Consider the following 19,376-nt stretch of genomic DNA (forward strand, 5'->3'; position numbering starts at 1 on the left):
TTTCTCAGGACGGGTTAAATCAAGTCCGTTTACACCCACTAAAAAAGCATTTCCCTATTCTCTACCAAGTGCAAAAGACAGAGATAGAATATAGATCGACGTTCAGTGTAACTCGGTCTCTAGACGATTATAGATTCTATCGATGTGCGTAGCGAGCGGCACAAAGATAAATAATATTGAACCGTATAAAAATCATTTTATATTTTATACGCATTATGGTAATAGTGTTTTTATATTATGTCACTCTTTATAATTTCGACCGCGGAGTATAGTTAAGTCACATGTAAACAAACATGAATTCTAAAGGTTAGACATCTTGTGACGTAGTATGAGATAAGTAACGCCCATAATTTCTGTCTATTACTCGATCTTCTTTTTTTACGGACCGTGTAGCGTAATGACAGACCTTTGTCATGAATATAGTTACAGAAGTCCTATACAATATAATAATATTACATTACACCATCTAGTGTAAATCCTTCAAAATTAATTCAGTCCTAGTAATTAATTATTAATTATTAGTTTCTAGCTAATTAACAGAGAAACAAGTAGGATATGAAAAATACTGAGTACCTATGCAAAACACACTCCTGGGGCTTGATTTTTGAAAACAGGAGAACTGATTCTCCAGAGAAAAAATTCACCTGACAAATTTCTCTTAAAAACTTAAACACTAATTTTTGAACGTTGAAGGAATCCAATTCTCTAGAGAATTTAATTTATGCCGTATGTCGAGGATATATTTGCAACTGACCAATCAGCGGGCAGAGTTTTCTTCAATATTTCAGTGCCATTATTGGCGACCCTGATGTTTAGTCACTTGATTTGATTTTGAAGTTTGTTTTGTAAATGTCATTATATTCGTCAGGGAGACTAGACATCTCCATGATATTCGTAGTAATTTAATATAACTTCAATTTGAATAGAAGTATATTTGAAAACACAAAAAATTTAATATTATTATAATTATGATGAAGCGTTCGTTCACGTCGAAAGCGCAAAAAAGAAATTAATATGCTTAGAAACAACGAAGAACTTTTTAAAATGAAAGTTTTCTTCTACTTTCACTCACAAAAAGGCCCAAAAACAGTGGTCAGATATTGCTGAAACTTTAAATGGTTTAATTAATGTTGTCGCGGATGGTTTACAATTTCTGCAGCTTGCAAATTATTCATTATATTTAGAATTAATAATAAATTATTTGGATCCATTACAAATTTCAAATTTCAAATGATTACGCACCTTCGAACAGCGAATGAATGAAGTGACTTTTCGCGCATGAGCATGAGATGACATTTGGATTCAAACTATTCGGAGAAAACGCCAATTCCCCCGACAAAACCCTGTGGAATTATTTCTCTTGATATCTAGAGAAAATATTCCACAAGAAAATTTCAAAAATCACATTATCTGTGTGTCAAGAGAAAATGACGTAATTTTCTCTAATGAACTAATTCTCCTGTTTTCAAAAATCAAGCCCCTGTATGTAAATTCTATGGCAACTTCCTTCGACTGTGATACTAAAAACCAAAACTACTACAATACATTTCAAATTTGAATAAAATAATTTAACCATTTGTTAACAATTTCCAAAAAACGTATTTTCATATATTTAATTATACATATTTTTTTATTTTATAACATTGAAATAATAATCTCATCACTTCATCATTTGATAAAACAAAAAGACAGTTAAATTAAAAGTATTTCATATTCACTCTTTAAAAACTATTACATATTTAAACTTTGTTCTGAGTAACATTTTGATTCACCAGTGTTTTCAGTTATAAAACTATGGATATTTATTGAAAAATAGTTAACGGTGGTATCTTGTTATACCTGTATATTTCTAAAAACATTTTCTCATAAAATCTTGTTGCTAGGCTGAGACCGCTGCAAATAGAATCTGCAAGGTCCTCAAGGTGAACCAAGAAAATGAACGCCTCATGGAAGAATATGAACGTCTTGCAAGCGACGTAAGTATAGTCACTTATATCAGTAAATATTTAAATACCATTTATGAAAAACTTAGCTACTGGAATGGATCCGTCGCACCATGCCATGGTTAGCGTCGCGACAGACAGACAACTCTCTTGCAGGTGTTCAAAAGAAACTGGAGGAATACCGAACTTATCGTCGCAAGCATAAACCACCACGTGTTGAACAGAAAGCGAAATTGGAGACCAACTTCAACACGCTGCAGACCAAATTGCGGTTGTCTAACAGGCCGGCCTATATGCCCACGGAAGGTAAAATGGTTTCTGTAAGTATCTTATTATTATTATTTTATTGATCAGTAAAAATAAATGCGTATCTGGCCATACATCAGTAGATCTTTTTAATGAATTCCATTTGATCGATAAACACTGACCACTCTAGTCGGACCAATTCCGTCGAAGATTGTCCTAATTTAAGACCGCTAATACAAAATAAATTTTAACTGTTATTTGTAGGTATAAATTTATATATGTTTTTAAATAACTTTTAAACTCTTTTGTTAACTGGAATACAGGGTGTCTCATAATTAGCTGCCAACCCTGAACAGGCCGATTCTATGATCAAAACTAAGTAAAAAAGTTCATATGAACATGGGTCCGGAAATGCTTCCTAAGGGCACAGGGACCCATTGACGAGGGAGGAATGGAAATCATTTTTTGCAATATCTCTCAATCGCGTTGTGATAAATGAATGAAATTTGGTATACACAGCTAAATTTTGTTGAGCAATTTGATGGACTAATCCATTTATTTCCACAAGGTCCATTGGGATGGGTACGGGGGGGCCCTTGGTACTTTGCGTGTGTAACTTTTTCATCTTTGACTTTTTAATAAATTGGACAGCAAATTCCGTTTTCCCGAACTGTTTTACGTTAAAAAGGTACTCTTGTTTCAAATCGTTATCTTTAACGGTTTCTGAGAAAATCGCTCTTGGATTAATCCCACTTTGGTCAATTTCATAGTAATTTAAGAGTCCATCCCGCCCAATGGGGATTTGTTTTTTTCATACAATAAGCACTAAATACAGTACAATTCAATAACAAGAACATTGTGAAAGATACACAGAACATGCTAGAATATTGATTACATTATGAGAGAAATTTTACAAGACATGTGTTATTATTAATTGACAAGACAATATTTAGTCGCAACAGATTAAATAACTTAGAATTACACTCTTGTAGTTAGTAGAAAATCCACATGCAATTCAGAAAACTAAATTTGAGTAATAATTTGCAGATTAGGGATTGTTATTTAGACAAGGCGAAAACCTCGCATTCGTGGGAGAAATTTTCCGGCTCGATTTTTTTGCATATTCAGTTTCGTGAGATGTTCCTTAACATGAATCAAGATGATGCCGGCCGGAAATCTGGTGCCCATTTGTTTAAACAAACTTTTTTAAAACAAATTGTGAAAATAGGTTTTTTCACTCCGGAAAAAATTTTTATAGGTTTTTTGGCACATTATAAACAAAAAGTTTCTATGTACTATGCCTCTAAAATTGATAGTTTTAAAGTTATAAACAATTTAATTTGCTGAAAATGCGAAAATTACAATTTTCAACGGCCCATTTCCGGGTTAAAAATTGTTACTTTTGATGTTGTCAGGTACCTAAATTAAAGTTTAAACATCCCCCTACAAGATGATGAAGAGTTTTTGGGACTCGCATTATTCTAAAACCTTGTTTTTTTAATTGTTAATAAAGTTATTTTTCCTCAATAATATCAATATTTGGATTTCACAGCTTTTGGTTATCAAAATGAAACAGGTGAATTACCCAAAGACTTAGTTAAACAATGTAAATGTACAAGAAACTGTAAGACTAAAGCTTGTTCTTGTAGGAAAAGACTATGTGGTTGTTATGTGGTTGTAACATAGAACAGTGTGAGAATTCATATGATTGAATAAATGTGTGATGATAATAATAAGATGCAGTATTAAATAAATGTTCTTTAATAAAATTCAAATGTATTTGATACTATTGCCCTTTTATTTATTTTTTTTTTCACTCTATTCGTACAGTTTTGAATTAATTAAATAAAATTATTATGAGTTATGAAATTTAAATAATCAATTTTTTTATTATTTTAGGAGCAGTAATAGTACTTAGAATGCTAAATTCAAATAAGAACATAAGCTGAATCCGCTAGACGAAATAGTGAATCCGCGTATGAGAGAGGCGCGCGCACGGCTCATAGCGCTTTATTAACAATTAAAAAACAAAGCTTTAGAATAATGCGAGTCACAAAAACTCTTCAGCATCTTGTAGGGGGATGTTTAAACTTTAATTTAGGTACCTGGCAACATTAAAAATAACAATTTTTAACCCGGAAATCGGCCGTTGAAAATCGTCATTTTCGCATTTTTAACAACTTAAATTGTTTATAACTTTCAAGCTATCAATTTTAGAGGCATAGTGCACAGGAACTTTTTTATTTATAACGTGCAAAAAAAACCTAAAAAAAATTCCTATTTTTACAATTTGTTTAAAAAAAGTTTGTTTAAACAAATGAGCACCAGATTTCCGGCCGGCATCATCTCGATTCATGTTAAGGAACATCTCACGAATCTGAATATGCAAAAAAATCGAGTCGGAAAATTTCTCCCACGAATGCGAGGTTTTCGCCTTGTCTAATTGGTAGGTGCTCTTATTGGACATTTTATTTTACTCTTCAAATTAACAACGTTTTTCATTCATCTGTATTTTTGCACTCAATAAGCACTATTTCCATCCTTTATTATTAGATATAATAGTAGAGGATGGACAAAAGTGCAAAGGAATAGAAAACGCTGTAAGTGATGTCAAATGTGTACATGTTTTGCTAAATAATTTGCCATAATTGTTATGTTAACAAGACTTACCACTGAATATGTGTCAAAAGATATATGTAGTTTTTATATGATGGCACATCATCACTTATGACATGAAATTCATGGTTATTTAAATGATATATTCCTTGATAGGTGGATAAGACAAAATAGTCCAAGTAATATTTCTTGTAATATTTACAGACTCTACAATTGTTAGTTAAATTTCAAAATGAGTAAGTTTTCTTACGTTTTAAATTTTTTAATTTTTTGTTATTTTTTTGAATGCATTTCCTAATAAACAAAACTGGAACAATAAAAACAACCTAAAGAAGAAAACTCCACTTTCAATGTCATCCTAAATAAGGCAATGGTAGAAGTTGATCCATTTAAGGCAGTTCATTTCATCCTTTGAATAAACTAAAAAAAAATAGTGGATTGAAATTATAATGTTTACTTTTCTTTACATGTAAAAGGAGGATTGAGGAAAAAAGAAACGAGTAATTGCAAATGTGATGCTTGCGATCAAAAAAAAAATTAGAAGGTTGAGGGGATTATGGTCGTGTGTAAATAAATACATATTTTGATATTACTTGTAAAAAGTGATCTGTTTTCAGCAAAAAACCTCTAGAATAACAAAGAAAAAATAGATTTTTTTCATATTAAACCGTGAGTATATTTTGGAACAATTTTGTGGTAACAGCTCAAAAACTTGAGAGGGTCTTCTGCCCTTCTGCTGGTTGTGCCATTTGTTGGGATACAGTGGTTTGTTAAAAGCATTCCAGATAATACGCACAGGAGACCCAGATACCATGATTCATCATAAAATATTTTTAAACCAGTCTGAAATAGGCTTTTCTAATCCACTTTTGCAGTTACTGAAATCATATTTAATCAGTAGAAGCCAGTATGTTGTTTACAATGGTTTTTAATTTATTGAATTTCTACCTTCTTCCGGTGTACCTGATTTACTCGCAAATTATCTTTTTATTTTTTAGTTATAATTTAAATAACATAAACTTACAAAGACCAGCCACATTCGGGGATCTTAGTGTTATTTTTTATCCGCAACTAACTTTTTCACACATATCGCAAATATTGCAGGTGAGACACTTAAGCCTGTATCAGACAATGCAATTTTGTTGCAGGGATTTGGTTACCGCTATAGAATCCATGAAATTTTTCTTATCAGACTATGCAATTCTGTTCCGACAACTGAATTGCATGAATTGGAACACGCTCTATTCCGTGCAAGAAAATTGCATGGATTCTAGTTACTTATGAAGATTTGTATATTACCAACCTAACTGTTGTTAGCTGTTGGTCATGGCTGTAGTTAGTAACACCGTTAAAGCCACTATTAAAGCTATACAGCAATTTACTTTTAAATTTTCATTCAATGCAATGTTTTGTTTTTTGAATAAAAAATAATTTTTTAAAAGATACATACAAGATATTTTACATGTTAAACAATGCACACTTGGTAACACTACTGCAAACTAAACAACTTGCAGCAATTCTGTCCCATTGTGTGATAATAAGCATGCAATTTTATCCCCACAATTCTGTTGCTGCAACTAAATTGCATTGTCTATACAGGCTTTAGAACATTGGGTTCCATTGTATGAAGTACCAACAATTTGATTAACATAAATTCTTTGAAACTGCTTTACTATGTTTTACTTGTTAGAAAATATCTAAAAGATTTTTGAAATTACTACATTTTATGCCCATGGTGCTTATCCACCCATGTATTAAGTATCCTCAACGTAGTCTTCTTGACTCATTTTCTATTTTCCTGTTTAGTGCTATACATGAATATTTTTCCCACATTTTTCTTTATAACCCAGACAGCAATATATATTCCCAGAATAATCCAAGTATATTCGATTTAACATTTGGTTATTCCTAGAATCTGTTTTAAATATATTTATACTTTTGAGAATATTCATAGAATCATCATATTGGAATATCTCAGATAAACTTAGAATATACATTTTGAAATATTCTGTAGATATTCAGAAATATTCAAGGAATATATATATAGAATATCTAAAATCAGAATATTCTTAAACGAATATACTTGGTACAATATTTAATTAGTCAGATTATTATAAGAATGTACCTACCTAGAATATATTATAGATGTGAAATTGAATATGATAGATATTACATGAATATTTCTGGGTATGTTCTCTGAACATGTTAGTAATGTTCTATGAACCTATGTTTTAAACTTTACTATGAATATAGTCCAATTATATGGGTCTTTAAATCACAATTTTGGTCAACTTGCCTGAATTTTTTATTTGAAAAAAAAAATTACTGTCATTTAATTGTTATTATATACCTTAAACTAACTTATATAAAAAATTCAGGCAAGTTGATCAAAATTGCGATTTAAAGGCCCATTTAATTAGACTAATATTCATGGCTAAAAATATAAAATATGGGACGAGGGTAATAACTACTCTTAATAATAAATTGGTTAACTATTTATTTTATTTTATTTTTTTCACTAATAACATTTCTGGCATCTCTCTCAGTCTATTTCTTCTCGGTTACCAATTCTGAAACAAAAATATATATTTTTGCATTTTCTTTTTGCTGGACTGTATGTCAATATGTGAAAAAAATTTGAACTAATAATATTCATAAGAACCTTTTTAGATAAAACGGTTCCACTTTTTTGATATCATTACTATTTTCAATTGAACGTACCTACTTCTTTAACTTTTAGTAGAAAATGTATTCCTATTTTCTCCACCACAATAAACGTTAGAAGTGTAAAAATGAAAACAAGAAGTGATTGGCCCAAGCTCATTTTATAACTAAAGCCAGTTCTATATACCTGAGAGATTGACTAAGATCTCAGCAAATAACGTATCAATCTCAGTGTTACTAGTAGTATAGTTAGGATTATAATGTATTTCTGGGTTTTATAAGAGATAGTTCTAGGACGGAATTTTGCAAAGATTTAGGCTTAGTGACACTTCCACTAGATGAGTTCTTTTCCAATGAATTTTATGAAGGTAGTTTTGTTGTAACTTCATTAATCTCTATGAAACTGCCAATACATACCACATTCGTTTTCTTGTCATTTCGTTAATTTAAACAAATAATAGTATAGCATTAAAGGAAACTTACTTTGTAGTTTATATGGTCTCCAGGTCTCCTTTCTTCTTTCTGCCATTTTGTCACAGTTTCTAATTCTAATCAATCTTAAGCATACCAAACACCACAAAGCATTAAACCTGCTTTGTGCAAAATACAAAATACTTTAATAATAATAATTAATTGTTTATGCAGCACTTATTATTGTAAATTGATTAAATTGTACTCGGTGCAAATTATAATATATTGTATTGATGGACAAGAACATGTTAACCTAACATTGCTAACCATTTTCTAACCAACTGCAATGAATTACCAACTGGCAACTACAAATACAAAACATACGACAGGTACTACCAACATTAACAACATAATATTTTGATTAATTTTCAACTTTTTGCATAAAATTGGAATAAGCGCAAATTCGATTTAAATAGGGCCTCCAAATTGTTAAATTAGAATAGGTATTCCGTTTTATTGCCTATTAATTAAAAATTACAGTTTTTTTAAACTACGTATATCCTATTGAGAATGTATTAGGAATATTAGTTGAAGAATATTCCTGAGATATTATTATTAGCATATCTATGGAGAATATCATATGCATATTTAAAAAGGGATCTTCTACGAATATTTTATAAGCATATTAATATTCTATGAATATTCTAGGTTTATTCAGAATATATATAATCTTTTTAGAAGGTCTAGAGAATATTCTCAGAATATATGGTGCTGTCTGGGAAAATTATTCACAATAGATTGTTCATCTATAATCCCATCAGTTACAAGAGAAAATTTGCTACAATCCTGATATCACGAACATTTCATCTGGGAAAAGCGCGATCAATCTTGTTACAAAATCTTCCTTTACATTTTATGTGTAGAATTCATATTAAGTACCTATTGCAGTGACATTAACATTTTTAATTACAACTCAAATCATATTTTAAACATTAATTTTACTACTTTCTGTTACATTGACTCTTTTTTGTTTCATTATGGTTTTTTTTCTAATATAATTTCCCATCCACACCCCTCTGTCCTAGCTGTAATTGGGTGTAACCATAGAACGGTGTATTTTCAAATAAATAAATAAGATCTAATGATTTTGTAGGAAATTTTATTATTCAACACATTTATCATTATGTTGTGTTCATACGTTTCTCACAATAATTTTAGATTGTGCCCAACCACCAATATTTTTTTAAAGTAATGAACACCCTTACTCGCTATTGCCTTTTTGAGCTCATGAACTTCATGCACAATGAAAGGAACATAAGCCTTATTATAGATTTAAGTTAGTCATTTCTAATATTTGAAATTTGCCAGCTTATCAACTCCTAGCATTTAAATTTATGATTCCCTTACTAGGCAATCAGTACACGATGGATCGGAATCTCCAAATAAAATTCACCGGGCTTTGTAATTGGTCCCACTTGATCATCAACTACAGTTTGTTCCGCTGGTGTATGGCCAGTAATTGAGTGTTTTATATTCTTAAAAGATGTTCATATAAATGCATAAACCATCGGTAATGTCGAAATTTGATATAAAGTTATAGGTCTATTGTGTGATAAAGTATCATTCTTTAGGACATTGCAAATGCATGGAAGGGCCTAGAGCATGCTGAGAAATCATTTGAGGAATGGCTCCTGTCCGAGATGATGCGTCTCGAACGCTTGGAGCATTTGGCCCAGAAATTCAAACATAAAGCTGATGCCCATGAGGAATGGACACGTGGTAAGGAAGAAATGCTCCAAAGTCAGGACTTTAGGCAGTGTCGTCTCAACGAACTCAAGGCCCTTAAAAAGAAACATGAGGCCTTTGAATCAGATCTTGCCGCTCATCAGGACCGTGTTGAACAGATTGCTGCTATTGCTCAGGAACTTAAGTAAATATTGTTTAGTGTTGTTTATTGTTATTGATTACTTATATATGATATCCCAATATTAGGTGTACATTTAATTGCAATGGATTCAACTAACTTATTTTTATCGAAAGTTGCTTCAGTTATTTGTTAGAGTTAAGTTTGCTAATTTTTTCAAATAACTCTAAATACTGTATTTTATTCAAATGAAATTTAATATGCTAATCACTTCTTGACATATTAATTCGTTTTTAGATTTTTTAAGTAAAAAGCTACTCAAGTATGTACTCAATTATTGAAATGACCGATAATTATTGCTTGTTTTTTTTATAAATTTTTTGTTATAAATTTTGTTCGGTTGCTCGGAAGGCTTCCCACTACGTAGTTCCGTTGACTGCACATAAATACCTCCACTCACTTCACCACAATCAATCTTAAAACTTAAGAGCTGCATTGTGTAGTTCAGTGGTATAGGATAGAATGAACATTAGCTACCATTTGTCATATATAATTTTTTTATAACAGAAATAAGAATGGTGGATGAATGAATTATTAAAAATTTATTACATGGAAAGATTGTTCCTTCAAAGGAACAGAATAAATTATTTTATCGCCAACCATCAATAGAGCCTTGCATTGCCTAAGTGATTTCCAAAAGCAAAGCATTTTACCTAATGCAAATATTTATCAACATAGCCATTACTGTATGACATTAATCAGAAATCGTTTGTTGCTGTCACAACCCCAACAGTAAAAGTTTCGTCACGAATTATTATTTATAGAAAATGATGGAAGACATTCAGTGCACGCCGGCTGAAATTCGGGAAAAGTCATTTGAAACGTGTTTCAAAATTGTACCACAAAAATCAGTCGAATGGCACAAGAAACATGGAAACACGGAATTAAAAAAGAATGAAAATGTATTACTGGCATATTTTTCCGAGTTATCGAAAGAGTATTCTCCGTCAATATGGTCGTATTATTTTTGGTGAAAGCAACGCTTTCAGTAAAAAATGATGCTGACATTAGTAGATATAAAAAACTTATGGCGTTTTTAAAACAAAAGGAAAAAGTCCAAAACTCTTTCACAAGAGGATATACTTCAATTTTTACTAAATGCACCAAATAAAATCTTGTTGATGAAGAATTTATACAAATTTTTCAAAAATAATTTGATATAAGTGTAGTAATTATTTTAGATTTGTGTTGTGTTTGGCACTGCTGGGCTTTACGTAATGAAGAACTTTTGAATGTAAAAGTAAGTGACATAGAGCATGAAAAAACAAATCTGGTTGTTCATGTAACTAAAACAAAGACCAACAGGCCCCGAATATTTGTGATCACTTCAGAGTTTGAGGGAAAAGTAAAATCTGTAGAATTATTTAACAAATATTTAACCCTGCGTAATAAACAGACGCCCCACGACCGATTTTTCCTAACTTATAGAAATGGTAAATGCACAGTCCAGACAGTTGGAATCCATACTTCTGGAAGTGTACCAAGCAAAATTGTCACCTATCTGCATTTGCCAGAACCATCAGTTTATATGGGACATTGTTTCATAACTATGGAAAACATTTACTTGTAAATTCATCTAAAAAAAATACCGACATTTTATTTGCTTAGTGGTGCATCTATTCTTTCCATATCTATAGCAATAATTACCTATTTATTTCTGTTACTATATTAAAAAGTGACATCTTGACACATGTACCAGCATACCAATTTTCATTTAAATCGGATAAGGCATTTTAGAGTTGGTTATTTCAGAAAAATCTTTTTTTTTGCCAATATTAATAATTCGAATAGGGGTTATGTCAATTTTTAAATAGTTAGATTAACCCCAAGAATCTGTGGCAGTTCTGAGTACCTGCATGGAATATTTGGACAACCTGTATTGTGATATACAGCGTGATTCATTAACAATGGGAAAATCGAAAGCTGAAGATACTACACATGAATTGGTGACCATTGGCGCAAACATGCCTTATCCGAAAGTTGATAGTTTCGGAAATACAGGGTGATGAAAGTTAAAATTTTAAATAGTTTTTTTGTGATTATTCTGAAAATATGTAGGTTAGGAACTGGAAAATCTGTGTAACTATATTTTTGAAGCGACAAATAAGATGCGTGCTGCAATTTCAGCGTTGCTCATAGAGGGCGCCACTTACGACTAATTTTACCAAAAATTTAGTTAATAACTTTTTACCCTGTATGTCTAACATGAAACTTGATTTAAAACCTGAAAGAGCAATCATTTTTCCATTAATTATGTACTCTTGTTTCATGTCGGTATCTCGATCCGTTTTTGAGAAAAATGGATTTAACGAACACTATGTTTTGATAATACGAGAAATTAAAAACGAAACAAACTAAGTGTTTCGTGATGTTATTACAACAAATAACAATAAAACGAATGAAATACGTAATAATGATTTAAAGTAATTGTTTGAAGAATCCACTGTTGACACTGATAGCTTTACACAAAGTTTTCTTAGAGATCTTCGAGTTTGAAACAACATATTGGGATTGCGTCTGACTTTGTTGGCAGCAATTTGTATTCTTTGCCACAACTCTTCATGCAAACCAATAGATTCTTTGTAAACTATATCTCTCATTCGAGACCAAAAAGAATAATCAAGAGGATTGAAGTCCGGACTTCTGGGTGGCCAAGCAAAAATTCTTCCACGGCTTGAAGGCTTATTTAAGAAGAGACATGTGGTCATGCACGACGGAGCTCCACCGCATTTTTCTCGGCCAGTGCGTGCATATTTAGATGCAGTTTTCCAAATCGCTGGATTGGCTATGTCAGCATTTGCCAACGAAGTCAGATGCAATCCCAATATGTTGTTTCAAACCCGAAGATCTCTCAGAAAACATGTAAAGTGTATTAGTGTCAACGGTGGATTCTTCGAACAATTACCTTAAATCATTATTCAGTATTTCATTTGTTTTACTGTTAATTGTTGTAATAACATGAAGAAACACTTAGTTTGTTTTGCTTTTAATTTCTCGTATTATCAAAACATAATGTTCGTTAAATCGATTTTTCTCGAAAACGGATCGAGGTACCGAAATGAAACAAGAATACATAATTAATGGAAAAATGATTGCTCTTTCAGATTTTGAATCAAATTTCATGTTAGACATACAGGGTAAAAAGTTATTAACTAAATTTTCGGTAAAATTTGTCGTAAGTGGCGCCCTCTATGAGCAACGCTGAAATTGCAACACACATCTTATTTGTCGCTTAAAAAAATATAGTTTCACAAATTTTCAAGTTCCTAACTTACATATTTTCAGAATAATCGCAAAAAAAAACGATTTAAAATTTCAACTTTCAACACCTTGTATTTCCGAAACTATCAACTTTCGGATAAGGCATGTTTGCGTCACCATTTCATGTGTAGTATCTTCAGCTTTCGATTTTCCCATTGTTAATGAATCACCCTGTATGTACAGTGGGGTTCGGTTATAACATCTCAAGGAACAGTTAAATTATATCATACCTACTGAACAGTTAACTGAAAATTATTCTAGCAAAATGTGTTACAAATATATCAGTAAAAGTGGAGTCGTAACAACCAAACTCCAATGAAATAAGTAATTCAAGTAATTACTTAATTTGTTTAGATTATTTTCTCAATTGTCGTTTGTACTTATTATATAACTTTAAAATTTTCTTTAATCCTTACGTAAATTTCTCCAGTACTTTGGAATACCACGACAGTGTCAGTGTGAATGCAAGGTGCCAACGCATTTGTGACCAATGGGACAGACTAGGAGCCCTAACGCAGCGTCGTCGTCAAGCATTAGATGACGCGGAAAGGATTCTAGAAAAGATCGATATTCTCCACTTGGAATTTGCTAAACGTGCAGCTCCATTCAATAACTGGTTGGATGGAACCCGTGAGGACTTAGTGGATATCTTCATTGTTCATACCGTTGAAGAAATCCAAGGACTTATTGATGCACATCATCATTTCAAGGTATAATTTTGGAATAAGATTCGTGTGAAGGTAATGACTTAACAACTGATTTCAGGCAACATTGGGAGAAGCTGACAAGGAGTACCAAAGCATTGTAGGACTTGTTAGGGAAGTAGAATCTATTGTTAAGCAGCACCAAGTACCTGGAGGGCTAGAGAATCCTTACACTACTCTAACAGCCCATGTAAGTTCTTTTGTATTAAATACAATATTTAAATTTGAATCACCTCATTTGCAAAAAATTGTTCCACGAGGATTATTTGAAGAGAAAAAAGTTCTGAAAAATATCATTATTATTAGAAATATTTGTGGCACATTACAAATTGATATTTGTTTCAATTAACTACAAAATTTCAAATCATCAATCATCTTCAATCATTTTGTTTTTAAACATGTGTTTTAACATAGCTTTAAGTTAAAGCTTAAATATTGTGCTGTCATCTTGGTAAAATTTACTCATTTAAGTGTGGGTGAGATTTAACTTAAAAAAGTATCTGTTAAATTCTAATGACATTGTTACTCAGTGCCTACTGGCACAAAGCACTGCTTTGTACCTGCTGGCAGAGAGTGATCTAATCAAAAGGTACTATGACAGCATGACTAGTGTCACACAGGCCCGGTACTTTGCTTCTTGATTAACTAAAGATATGGGACCATTAAAATTTAATTCATGGACTTTGTACTTTTTTCTTGGTTAACAACTAACGTCTGGTTAACGCTGATCTTGCTAAATTAACAGGCCTACCAACCCGCTGCTAAAACTGATCGTTGAGTTAATCTACAGTCGAATTCTACCAAACGGCATTCCATATTTCATTAATTCTAATTTGAATTTCACAGCAGAGAAACAGATACCTAATCGAATTCCGAATAATTCTATGAAATTTTATGTTATTTTCAAATGGATCTCGATTTTGAAGACATTTTTGAAGATGATTACAAAGTCATTCAATTTATTAATGATCAGCGCATATACAGGGTGTTTCTGAAATAAGTGCGTCCCTTGAAAAGGGTGATGGAGAACCCGAAGATGAGCAGCTTTTATTAATGGTCCAAATGCTTCTGTTTTCGAGAAAATTAATCAAGGAAGTTAATCATAAATGTAAGCCGATTCTGTGCATCTTGTGCACGTGCGTTGTGTATTGCAGTATTACTTAGCCGGCATATGAAATGTTTTCTGATCAAGAACTAGCAGATATGATGTTAATGAAGGGAGAATGGGAGAATGACATTACAATTTAAATGAGACCTGTCGTTTGAATGCGGTCCAATACCATAATAGACGACAACCTAACAGTAGAACAGTGCAAAAGGCAGTTCAAAGGTTAAAGTATACCGAGAATGTCCACCTGACATATGAAGAAAGCATAAACCTCGTTGAGGAAAATCGGAGACACAACACTAGTGACATTGTCCTAAAAGTGGGTGTATCTAACAGTACCATGTACTACGGGAACAATTATTACACGCTTATCATACAAAGGGTTTATCGTACAAAGGGTTCAGGCATTAAATAACAATGATTTTCAGCTCCGTGTGGAATTTTGCCAATGATTTCGACATCAAATAGCACAAGATCCGGATTTTACAAGTAAGCTGCTTTTTACGGATGAATGTTTACTAGAGAAGGCTTGCTAAATTTTCACATCATTCACTATTGGTGTGATGCAAATTCTCATGTACAGAGATTTCGGTTCCAGCAACGATTTTCAGTGAATGTGTGGTGTTGTGTTTTTGGTGACAGAATTTTTGCCGTCGTTTGGAGGCATGTTTATTCGCACATGGAAACAACTTTGAACAATTTTTGTAGAGCATGTCATCTATTGGAAAGTAATTAGTTTATTCATTTAATTTTTGTGTTACGAGGTTTGAATAAATTTCAGCATTTTCGAACACAAAATTTAAAGCGACGCAGCTTTGACATCAGATACAGCTGGCTGCTGCACCAAGGATGATTTTAAATTTGTTTAATCCTTCATGTGTTTTTTTATAAGTAATAATAAAAGCTGATTATTTTTGTGCCCTCTATCACTCTTTTCAAGGAACATACTTATTTAAGAAACACCCTGTATACAGTTCAAGATCGATGAAATAATTTAAATAAATGGGCTCAGGAGTTTTTTTTACAGACTAAGGTATGCGACTGTTTTTTACTGTATTTTATAAGAAACTCAACATTTATTACAACCTCTTTATTTTAAAGATTAGTAGGTAATTATAAGAAATTATGTTCAGAACTAAGTCAAAACATCGCAACACACATTGAAGATTGAGGTTAGAAATCTCTCAGTGCTCCATCACCATATCAGTGTAATTAAAAGAAAAAATATTAAATTAAACTTCTATTTCTTGTTTTCCATTTAATTTTATTACATATATATATAGGTAAACAGATATATCCGTTTCTCTTACAGTTGCATTTATGAGTCTACCTTGGCAAATGTTTCTAGTCTGGCTGAATGGTACCTACTTTAAACTTAATGTTCTAGTAGATGTAGCTCAAAATACAGTAGTAGATATTTATTAAATAATTATTTTTTTATCGGCATTAACCAATGCTTTTAATTAGAACTTTAAGTACTGGGCCTAAGTGAATTAAACTTTTTAATTGATGATATTTATGGGAAACAACTACTTTGTAGGTTATATGCCCCATCCAGTATTAAATCACACCCGTAATATGTAGTAAGTAAACGACAAAGATTATTCATTATATGAATCAACTGATGTAGACCTGTTTTGAACTTATTAGTTCTCATCAGTATGACATAGGTGAGATGACCGACGAACGATTTAGCTATTTGTAGGTTGATCTACCATGTTTCATATCTTAAATACCATTCACTCAATACTTACTGCTACCAAGTTTGCTTTGATCATACTGGCAGAAAGTGACCTACTAATCTGTAGATACTATGAGAATCTGACTAGCGTCGCACTAGGTGAATTAAACTTTTAACATGATATCGACGCTTTAGTACAAAAACATGCTATCTCAGATTTCGGTTGGAAAACATGCTATCTCAAATTTCAGTTGGAAAACGTGCTATCTCAAATTAAGTTTGGAAAACATGCTATCTCAGTGTGATTAGAAATTTAAGTTGGCACATTGAATGATTGAAACCGTGCATTTATAATAAACTTATATAATATATTTTTAAAAAAGTAAGGAATGTTTACACTGTTTATTTTATTTTTTTTTATTCAACATTTTGCAATTAATTTTGTTAAGTTACTGTTATAAACGACAAAATTGTTAATTAAAAAAATAGAATAATATGCAGTATGCTGCAACACGTAGGTACATTACTCGACGTTTTTTGAAATAACAAATTATTAAAAAAATAGTAATATAATATATAATAATTTTTGTTATTACTACAAATTATTCTATTATTTTCATACAAGTTTGCTTTGATATCAAAATTAATAGCGTACTCTTGTCTGATTTTTTTTGTGTGCAGATCCACTTCTTATTTGTGGAAGGGCGAAATGGGCGGTGACTATTAGACGCCTTCATTATAGCCATCTTTCTCTATCGCACGGATTTCTATGACTTACTTTATCGCTCTCACGTAACTGCCGATGAACCATGGGGACTTTCCGACCCTGTATATCAATTTTTGATACATATCGGCTATTATATATATGTTAATAGCTGATATATATCAATTTTCCCGCCATTTCACCAACAAAGCCAAATTTCAAACTTAACCTTACCTACATTTTAAAACAAAAAATTTGTGGTGTGGTAGTTAACTCTTTTATCTATGGTGGTAGTTGAGGTGGCTTGTCATTGTCAAGCAAATCATAAAATAAAAAGTTATTCAAAAATCAAAATGCCACGTAAACAAAACCTTGTATGGAAATACTATAAAAGGTACTCGAGAGGAATACCTGTACTTGTATATATTGTAAAAAAATGTTTATAACCAATCCTAGGAGAATGGAAAAACACTTATCAGTTTGTTCAAAAGCGCCAGCCGAAATTAAAAGGTTGTTTTCTCAAGAAAACAGAAGTTCTCAGAATAAAGAAAATCAGGTATCTACTTACTTAAATTTCTCATTTAAATTGTACTACTTTTTTAACCATTTAATTAAAAATCTACCTACTAAGATTACAAAGTATCTAAATAATTTTTGTAGATTCCTATTGCTGATACACAAAGTACAAAATCTTCAAATTCAAGCATTCTAAACTTTTACGACCACATAAGTGATAAAGTTTACAATTGAATACGCTACTAGCTAGAGCAATATATGCCACATGTTCCCCTTTGTCATTGGTGGAAAACAAATATTTCAAGACATTTCTGAAAACTATACGACCATCTTACAGTCCTCCGTCAAGATATCAAATATCCACAGGTTTGTTGGATAAGGAGCACAATCTAATACAGGAAAAAATTGGTAAAAAATTAAGTAAAGCCAATTCTCTGATCCTGCTTTCGGATAGTTGGACGGATATCAACGGAATATCCTTAATAAATATAGTATTTTCAACACCGGAACCGATATTTTACAAAACGATAGATAGTAAAACAGAAAGTCATACAGAGCAATATATAGCAGATGTGTTATCTAAGGCTATAGAAGAAGTGGGATCACAAAAAGTAGATGCCGTAGTGACGGATAATGCGAGAAATATGAAACTAGCATGGAGTTTATTAAAAGAAAAACACCCACACTTAGTAACCTATGGATGTATTGCTCATGGAATTAACCTTCTCCTTAAAGATCTTTACAGCCTGCCCTCAGTTTCAAAATGTACTGCATCTATAAAAGATATTATAAAATTTTTCAAAAATAAGCATATGGCAAAGCAAGTTTTAAAAGAAATTCATTTAACCGATAATGGTAATAAAGAAATTGCTCTAATAACGTATGTTGAGACCAGATGGGGCTCAATGGTGCAATCTTTTGTAAGTGTTTTAAAGAACAAAGATTTTCTTCAAACAGCTGTGTTGCATAAATATATTCGTCCAATAGTGGACGCACGAATTCGTAGATACATTTTAGACGAGGACGAGTTTTGGCCTAAGGTAAATTTTATTACGGAATTTACTAAACCACTGGAAGGAGATACTTCTTTATTATCTAAAGTATATTCCCACATAAAAGTACTGGATGACTTATTTTGTAATAAGTTGGATTTCCTAAATAATGTAGAGATAATTAAGGCTAAAGAAATATTTGAACACAGAAAATCCTTTATTTTTCACCCAGTCCAATTAGCGGCTTATCTTTTGGACCCGAAAGAAATAGGTAACAGAATGACTGAAGATGATATGAATATAGCTTTGAATTTCATAGCTGAGTTTGCTTCTATACGGAACTACGATATGGACAAAATATTGTCAGATTTGGCAAATTATAAAGCCCGAGCAGGGCCATTTAGTAATTCAAATATTTGGCGAGCTGCCAACAGTACGAATCCTACTATATGGTGGAAGGGTTTTTTCCAGAATTATGAGTTGTCAAAGGTAGCCACAAGAATACTAAATTTCCCTCCAACATCAGCTAGTTGTGAGCGCAACTGGAAAACGTACTCTTTGACTAAAACTAAAAAGCGAAATCGATTGACCATAGAAAGAACGAATA

The 19,376-nt window shown here is 31.9% G+C and overlaps 1 protein-coding gene across 3 annotated transcripts in view; it reads left to right on the top strand.

Annotated features, from left to right (window-relative positions):
- The window catches only part of LOC108910222 (alpha-actinin, sarcomeric), a 150,260-nt gene that overhangs the window by 117,721 nt on the left and 13,163 nt on the right, over nucleotides 1-19,376 (top strand). For all 3 annotated transcript variants that reach the window (XM_018714773.1, XM_018714772.1, XM_018714771.1), the window contains 5 exons: nucleotides 1,884-1,976; nucleotides 2,033-2,263; nucleotides 9,512-9,810; nucleotides 13,496-13,775; nucleotides 13,831-13,959. In XM_018714773.1, the coding sequence (XP_018570289.1) occupies nucleotides 1,884-1,976; nucleotides 2,033-2,263; nucleotides 9,512-9,810; nucleotides 13,496-13,775; nucleotides 13,831-13,959 (1,032 nt within the window). The remainder of the gene's footprint in view (nucleotides 1-1,883; nucleotides 1,977-2,032; nucleotides 2,264-9,511; nucleotides 9,811-13,495; nucleotides 13,776-13,830; nucleotides 13,960-19,376) is intronic.

The sequence above is a fragment of the Anoplophora glabripennis genome, unplaced genomic scaffold, assembly GCF_000390285.2.
Source record: "Anoplophora glabripennis isolate ALB-LARVAE unplaced genomic scaffold, Agla_2.0 scaffold348, whole genome shotgun sequence".
Classification (NCBI taxonomy): Eukaryota; Metazoa; Arthropoda; class Insecta; order Coleoptera; family Cerambycidae; genus Anoplophora; species Anoplophora glabripennis.